This window comes from Mandrillus leucophaeus, unplaced genomic scaffold, assembly GCF_000951045.1.
Source record: "Mandrillus leucophaeus isolate KB7577 unplaced genomic scaffold, Mleu.le_1.0 Scaffold670, whole genome shotgun sequence".
In the NCBI taxonomy this organism is placed as follows: Eukaryota; Metazoa; Chordata; class Mammalia; order Primates; family Cercopithecidae; genus Mandrillus; species Mandrillus leucophaeus.
The window spans coordinates 150,131-158,826 of NW_012107253.1; the positions used below are offsets into that span (position 1 = coordinate 150,131).

The 8,696-nt window shown below is 42.8% G+C and overlaps 1 protein-coding gene across 1 annotated transcript in view; it reads right to left on the reverse strand.

The window, feature by feature from the left end:
• Nucleotides 1–207: 207 nt before the first annotated feature.
• LOC105555133 (leucine-rich repeat-containing protein 37A3-like) overlaps nucleotides 208–8,696 on the reverse strand; it is a 45,430-nt gene continuing 36,941 nt past the window's right edge. Inside the window, 4 exon segments of the mRNA XM_012001921.1 lie at nucleotides 208–441; nucleotides 1,042–2,313; nucleotides 2,578–2,849; nucleotides 4,801–4,919. Of these exon segments, the coding sequence (XP_011857311.1) occupies nucleotides 208–441; nucleotides 1,042–2,313; nucleotides 2,578–2,849; nucleotides 4,801–4,919 (1,897 nt within the window).

Sequence of the window (8,696 nt, forward strand, 5' to 3'; positions counted from 1 at the left end):
ATGAGTGGCAGAGTAAGGGTGACTTGGTGAGTACATCCAATTGTTGACATCGTTTTGGGTGGGACAAATTTTGCTATTATATCAACTTAACTTAAAATAATCTAGTGGGATTAACTTGGTTTCAATTCATAGAAATCTCCTGGAAGTGAGGTTTCTTTAAAATCCTGGAATATACACTACAGTAAAAGAACAAAGCGTACCTCAGCCTTAACCGACTGAAGAAGAATGTGAAGTAGCAGCAGGTGGGAAAGCGGCTTTGGTTTTCAGTTTGTGAGCTCTGAATCCACACAAAGACAGGACTGCATTCTGAAAACCTGAATTAATTGTCGTGCTTACCTGAATGAGGCAGAAAATTATAATCAAAGTCGTTAGAATTTCGCTCACAAATAATGCCAAGATGAGTTTGTTGTTATAGCCATATCCTGGAAATTCTTTCGTGGGCTAAAAAAAAAAAAAAAAAAAAAAAAAAGGAAAGAATAATTAAAAAAAAACAAAAAGAGAATGAAAGCTAACTTTTCAAAACCCCAGTGTTCCAGGTGAGTAGCTTTCTGGTTCTTTTTTATTTTTGTTGAGATGGGATCTCACTGTCACCCAGGCTGGAGTACAGTGGTGCGAACACAGTTCACTACAGACTCGACCTCCCTGGGTTCAGGTGATCCTCCAACCTTAGCCTCCCCAGTAGCTGGGATTACAGGCATGTGTCGCCACACCCAGCTAATTTCTGTATTTTTTGTGGCGACAGGGTTTCAGTATGTTGGCCAAGCTGTTCTCAAACTCCTGACCTCAAGTGATCCACCCACCTTGGCCTCCCAAAGTGCTGGGATTACAGGCGTGAGCTACCACCCCTGGTCTACAGTTCACCTTGTGCACTAATCTATTTCACCCTCTACATGAGCAAAGTGGGAGATCACCGTCATGGACGAAGTTACATGACCAGGACAAGCTATGGCCTAGGAGTCCCAGGTTCTCCTGTGTGGGCACTTTCCTGGAATACACTAAATGATGGGAAATCTGGGTCTTATGTTTCTGTGGGGTCCTCACCTCACTCAACTTCTGCTCTTTCTGTTCACTCTGGGCTTCCGTGCTCTCATTGATATAGTTCTCAGTTTTCCATTGGTCCGTATCCCATTCTGCCTTGGACGCCTTTACTTCCTGCTGCTCACTGAGAAGCTTCATCAGGAGGCCTGTCCTGGAGATGAGCTTGGCACAGGTCAGTTGCACACGGGTTTCAGAGCAGTCCATCTTTAAGGTCCGGATAACATGAGAAATAAACCTTCTCACATCCTCGCTGGGGATGAGGGACCGTAGCTGCTCGGTTAGCTGATTTTCAAACTGATCACCTGCAGACAAGAGCAACAGGTAATTGAAGCTTTTGGGCTAGGGGGACAGGTCAGTGCCCACATTGTTGTATTCCCATTGTGTCTGATTGGTTCGTTTAACAGTTGGCCCTAAGTTGAACGCAGTCCCAGCGGAATCTGCCTCAGGAGGAGGATTGTAGGTTGTGTTTTCAGAGATGGTGTCTTCCGGCATAGTAGGGTTTTCCATAAAAATGATTGCTTCGAAGGCATTTCTTGCAGTTGTGTTCTTTACATTAGTGTTCTCTATAACACGTTCTGAAGGATCAAATAGTTTAGGAAAAGGATTTTCCTGAGGACTCCAGTCTCCTAAAGATGAAAAAGTCCCTTGTGAAAGGGAATTTATGAGGCTCTTCGCTGCAGAGAACAGCGGCCTGTTTGCGAGCATCAGTCTATCGAGATAACTTTCCTTTCTCAACTTTCTAATCTTTTTGACCTTGGGTGTTGTGTGGGCCACACGGGAGCGAGTTTTATGAAAGTGGTAGTTTTTTCTGGAATGTACGATTGGTTTAGCAGCCTTCATATTTGTAACTCTAGCCTTTGCATTTTCTAAAATGAAAACAGCGTGGGTTAAGTCTTTCGATCTGTCTCTGACCTCAGGTAGGGCTTTTGCAGGGGTGGAGGCAGAAGGCTCGCCCATGGAGAAGGGTTTCAGCACAGAGGAGACTGCTGCGTTAAGCTCTTGGGTGAACGAAGGCTTGGTGTAGACGGTGTTTCCCACTAACTTCTCACGCCCCTGCTCTATATGAGGCTGTTCCAGCTCCCTTGAGACCGGGCTCCCGAGCCTTTTTTCTTGGGCAGCGCTCTCCACAAATGCCTGCGCACCCTCTTCCCTCCTGGTGCTCTGCTTTCCCACCTCTTTGAAGTGCCTTTTCTGGATGCTCCTTGGGCCCGTGAGGACTCTGTTCACTCTCTGCAGGTTGTTGCCTACACTTTGAATCTTTGCCAGGCTGTTTTCCTGGGGTTGGACAGTTTCTAATTTCTTTTCAAATAATTGGCGTTTAAATTTGTTACCTAGAAGGCTGGTCTGCATAAGCATGGCAGTTTTTTCTTCCCTTTTAACTTCATCGATTTTTTCTTGTATTTCCGCATCTAACACATTTTCTAGCAAATACAGCTTTCTCAATTTATTTTCATAAGTTGAGCTGTTGGATGCAGGTTGAAGAGAAGGGCTCTTTATATTGTTTTTCAAAATACCCAGGGCCCTATCTCCATCTTGCACATTAGAAAAGAGCCGTTTCATGAACGGTAACAACATTGATTCTGCATCTAGATTTCCTGCTGAGAAATAAGGCAAGATATAACTTAATGCACTGATAACCTCACTCTCGTCATTGGTGTCTAGCTGCTCACTCCCAAAGCCGGAGAAGTTGATGCCACTCCTGTCTGAGGGCACCTCCGGCTCAATAGTCAGCTCAGTGCTCGTGTGCTTCTTCCGGGCTTGTAACACCTTCATGAACGCTCCTTCTGGATTCCCTACAGATGCTTCTTCAGCTGTGAAAAAAGAAGAGACTGCTTTGATCATGAAAGATGATGGGACAGCATGCATCAGTCCACAGCTGTACACCCCAGTCACACGGAGTAGGAGTCAGCAAACATTCGAGTGCCATTCAGAGAGGAGAAACACACCCAATCCTAAACCTATGAAACGGCAACAACAAGAGGAGGAAAAGACATCTTTTGAAAACATGGCCACCTACTTGGAACATTCCATAGTGTGACATAGAGTAACTCTGCTTAGGATTATTCCGTTGATCCCCAGGGGCCAGTTGCCCAGTGCTCAGTCAAAGCCCAAGGTGGAAGACAAGTGCTTCCCTGATGAGCTGGCCTCTCTGCAGACTGCTCCGTACCCTGTGCTGTCCTGCCTCACATGCAGAGAGAGTACAAGGCTCCCTCTCTCCTTGTCCTCGGTGTGCCTGTGTTCTTGCCACCATCACAGCTGAATGCAATGGAAGGCGGTCCTCTGAGAGGAGCAGGGTGGAGATGCTAACGTGGAGAGCCCCTCCCATTGCTGATAGATCCTCATCTGGCACACGCTCCACCCACCCACCCCATTCTCTGCTCCCACATGCGGTAGCCCCATCACAGAAGACGTGACATGGAAAAAACACTGTGTCCACCTTAATTCTTTTCTTAAATTTGGACAGGGATCCAGGGTGTAGGTTAAGAGGTTTTTAATTTGCCAGATTGTATGCTATGCTTATGTTGTTGAATGTACAATGAATCTATGGTATGACAGCAGTTTCTGGATAAACATTACTTGAGATCCTATAATGCAGAAGAGAAAAAGCAACTTTTGTCAGTTGCCTACTTTGCTTTCATTTTATCTCTAATATTCTGGATGGGGAACCATCCAAAGCTTCTGACTGCATGAAGGTCAAGTGTGCCCGTGTGCAGCTGGCTTTCTTTTCCAGAATTAAAAGTATTTTGGGTGGTGCTGAGGGTCAGAGGAAGAAGTAAAGATTGTGAGAAAGGAGAAACACGGGCTTGGGGAGAACCCAGAATTGAGGACAGAAGACCTGGCACTAGGCTACAGCACTTAGCACCTCTGATCTTGTTTTTCCTCATCTGTAAAAGGAGATTACCAATGCTTTTCTGCCCACCTCCTGGGGAGAAGGGAAGAATATAATTGGTAAAAAAAAGAAAAAAAAGTTTTGAAAAATAAGCAACACTGTCTTTATATAAGTAGCCAAGCATTATTAATTATCCACCTCACATCACTGGTAGATAGATACCTGTATTCAAGCTATCTGGACATGAAAGCAGTCACATTTTAGAAGTCATGAAGTTGGTGCTGATAAACCTAATCTACAGAAACACTCCTGAAAGCACTTGCGCATTTGTTCTGTGAATGGAAAGGTTTGAATTCAGAGCAAGTTCAGCGTTGGATGGTCTAAGCTTGGAAAAGCCCTCCATTCCATTAGAAGAGCCAGGTAGCAATTTCTGGTTATGGAACCAGAAACTCTCAGGCTTCAAATAAAACAGCATCACTTGTACTCTTATAAACCTGTAAAAACAAAAAAATCAAAATCAGATCTACATCTGTCCTGTAAGGCAGAGAGTACTTGAGACCCCATGGATATAAAACCAGTTTACAAACTACATTGCACTATATGAATAAATTGTCACTGGGGGCAAAGCACCAAGCAGAGAGCACAGTACACAGTGTGTGGATGTTAATGTTATTCCCTAGTCTTCCCATTCCTTTGTCTTGGTCCTTTGTGCATATGGAACCGTTCTATTATTAAATTTTGTAATAATAACTGAGAACCTGACTCTCAGCAAGGGAATAGTTCAGAAATTGAGGGAGTTTAACTCTGAATGAGTAAATAAAATAAAGCAATTATATCATTAACTTACAATTTTATCATCATTAAAAATAAAACGTTTAAAAACAAATACTTAAAATAATGTAACAATTGATCACCAGGCAATTTGGACTCACGACAATGTATGGTGTTTGTCAGACATGCACTGTTGCAATGCAGCTTGACTGTCTTGCAGACAACCTCAATGCTGTTTTTAAATTGGCAGAGGCAGCAGGCCATACGGCTAGGTAAGATCCTACAGATAAAAACACAAAACAATAAATTAGTGGTAAAGCAGTTACTTGAGAAAGTAAAGGAGGCAGGCCAACGCTACCACAGGGCTGGGCGAAAAGGTGTTACTGAGGCCTGTGGACTGGACACTTGGGTAGGAACTAGAAGGCCAATAGGAAGGAGGGAAAAGGTACCCAACTGAACAGTAAGTATGGCAGTGAGTACGGTATGCCTAGAATAAAGGTGGTTGGGATTAGAATTGGGTGACACTGGTCAGTAGTTTAATTCAGAAGTATTTCTTCCCAACTCAAAAGTCTCACTTTGGGCTGAAAGTACACAGGAAGAAGGTAGACTTCTAAGAAGAGTCACAGGGTTTCACCGTGTTGCTCAGGCTGGTGCAGAACTCCTGGACTCAAGCAATTCTCCCACCTTGGCCTTCTGAAGTGCTGAGATTACAAGTGTGAGCCACTGCAGCCAGCAAAATAATTACAATGGAGAGATCTGGAAGATCACCTTAATCAAGTGATCAAATTTAGTATTACAGGCCACCTGCGGTTACGAGGCAGGAAGGATACATTACCTATGCAGTATTTTTCCCAAAAATGAGGAAACTGACAAATCCAGATTATGGGACATTTACAAGACAACTATCTTTGACTCTTAAAAAATGCCAGTGTCATGAAAGATCAAAGAAACTAGAGGAATGTTTTAGATTAAAGGAAATGAAGACATGACATGCAGTGCCTGATTTTCAGTTGGATTCTATACTATTCTTTTCATCTTTCTGGTATGTTTAAATTTTTTTCAAAATGTAAATTTGGGCAGAAGAGATAACCAAGACAATGGATTAATTTATTGTTATGGCTTATTGGGGGCAGTTTCAGAGAGAAAGACAATCCCTGTAACTGGAGTAAAAGGTCAATCTCAGGGAGTATAGCATGGTCATTAAGAATACAGATTCCACAGCCAGACCAGGCTTAAATCCCAGCTCCGCTAATAATGTGAATTTGGGCAAATTGCTTAATCTCTGTTCCTCGACCTTGTCATTATAATAGTACCTACCTCTAATGAGTTTTGAGGATTAAATGAATCAATACCTGAAAAATGCCTGGCACACAGTGAGTGCTCAATAGCAGTTATCTACTATAATTATTATGTTGCAGAGGTTGTGGGGGGCCTTTTCTGAGTCCTCCAAGAGGGTGGCTTTATTAGGGCCACATTAAGACTGTGGAGACAGAAGAGTGTTTCATGGATACATGAAGCCTATGAGTTGGGGGTACAATGTATAGAGTGTTAGATTAAAACTGCATCCATTAAGTTGGCCTGATACATCTTTCAAACCTTATAGAGGAATAATCACAAGTGACTAGTATTATTCCTTTGGGTCCAGTGGAAGTCTCTGATCTTCATGTGGACTGGACCCAGAACCGTACCCCAGCATTTTATTATACAGCAACCTTAACTCTGACACAAAGGTGTTTCTTTTGTTTGTTTTGAGGCCGAGTCTCACTCTGTTACACAGGCTGAGTGCAGCGGTGCAATCCCGGCTCACTGCAGCCCCTGCCTCCTGTGCTCAAGTGATCCTCCACCTCAGCCTCCTGAGTAGCTAGAACTACAGGTGTGTGCCACCATGCCTGGCTAATGTTTGTATATTTTGTAGAGATGGGGTTTCACCATGTACTCCAGCCTGATCTCGAACTCCTGAGCTCAAGCAACCCTCTCTCTTTGGCCTCCCAAAGTGCTGGGATTACAGGCACAAGTCCAAAGGTTTTGTTACTCTTTTTCTGCCCCCAACTTTTTATTTTAAAGGTTTTATTTTTTTCCTTTAAGCCTTAGGGTGGCTGGAAAGCATTTTCAAATGGTATAATGAACACCTGTATAACTTTCATCTAGAATCAACAATTGTTATGCTTTGCCACATTTGCTTTCCGTGTGTGTGTCTAACACATTTTCTGGACAAGCCATTTGAGAGTCAGTTGCAGACATAATGACCCTTCACCATTAAATACTTCAGTGTGCAGCCCCTAAGAACCAAGGCATTCTCCTACATAACCAGAATACTATCATCACCCAATGGAACTTAATATTATCATTGTTTACTATGTAGCCCATATACACATTTTCACAATGTCCCAGTCATCACATGGCTTAAACAAATTCAGAATCCAGTCAAACATCAGACATTGCACTTAGTGTTTATGATTCTTTAGTCTCCTTCAATCTAGAACTGTTCCCAGGATTGTTTTAAAGTATACTGACAAAACTTTGAGACTGTAAATGACCTGAGGTATATGTTATCCTTACTTGAGAATGATTTTTCAATATGCATTAAAGATCATTATACATGAGCCAAGACTCAAATGCGCTGGCCTACTTACTTTGTATATCAATGTGTAAACTCCTGAAGACTTCCAATAATGAACTCCCATAAGGCAGTTAGTTCAAGGTCTTTATGGCCTCGGTGACAAATGGTTACAGAGAATGAGAGCTTTTTCCTATCCACTAATGGTCAAGAAAAAAGCAGACAGATCCTCACTGTCTTAGAGAACCAAGTGAGAAAGCTGGTCGATGAAGAGGACTTCATCCAGAGAGGAAGGGATCTAGCTGACAGGGAAGATGCTGCAGGAGGCTGAGGGAAGTGAGGCTAGAGCAGTAAAACAGATCTGACAATGTGGTGAAGATAAGAGAGTGACCTGACAAAAATGAATGGAGCAGAGTGCGAAATGAAGGGCCATTTCCATGCTAATCTTCTATAATGCCCTCAAGGAGCCTTAGCATAACTGAGTTTCTATTTAGCTTGCCTTATGGTGGGGTAGTAGCACCATTTAAGTGGCAGGAAATTGTGTAACAAACTCACAATAGGGCCCTGCAGGACCTTTTTTTTTTTTTTTGACATGGTATTGCTCTGTCACCCAGGCTGGAGTGCAGTGGTGCTATCTTGGCTCACTGCAACCTCCACCTCCTGGGTTCAAGTGATCCTCCTGACTCAGGTTCCCTAGTAGCTGGGACTACAGGCGTGTGCCACCACACCTGGCTGACATATATATATATATAACTTGCAGAGAAGGCCAGGCACAGTGCCTCATGCCTGTAATCTCAGCACTCTGGGAGGGTGAGGCAGGAGGATCACTTGAGACCAGGAGTTTGAGACCAGCCTGGGCAACATAGTGAGACCTCGTTTCTACAAAAAAATTAAAAATAAAAATAAAATTGAAAAAAAAAAGATACCTCACATAATATATGCAAATTAACTCAAAATGGATCATAGACCTAAACATATACAATTTCTGGGAGAAGTTGTATATGTTTGAGGACTTGTATATGTTTGAGGAGTTGTATATGTAATGAGGAGAAAATCTTTTTGACATTGGATTAGACAACAGGTTCTTAAAGATTTCTTAGGTAAGAAACGAACTATCACAAGCCATTTAAGAAAAAATTGCTTATTTAAAGCTGATCAAAATTAAAAACTTCTGCTCTTCAGAAAACAGTTTTATTTTTTACTTTTTTTTTTTTGAGACAGAGTCTCGCTCTGTCACCCAGGCTGGAGTGCAGTGGTGCAATCTCGGCTCACTGCAACTTCCACCTCCCAGGTTCAAGCACTTCTCATGCCTCAGCCTCCAGAGTAGCTGGGATTACAGGTGCTGTCTCTTATACACATCTAGATGTGTATAAGAGACAGCGTATACACACCCATACCCAAATGCATGCCTGGCACACAGTGAGTGCTCAATAGCAGTTAACTACTATAATTATTATGTTGCAGAGGTTGTGGGGGGCCTTTTCTGAGTCCTCCAAAAGG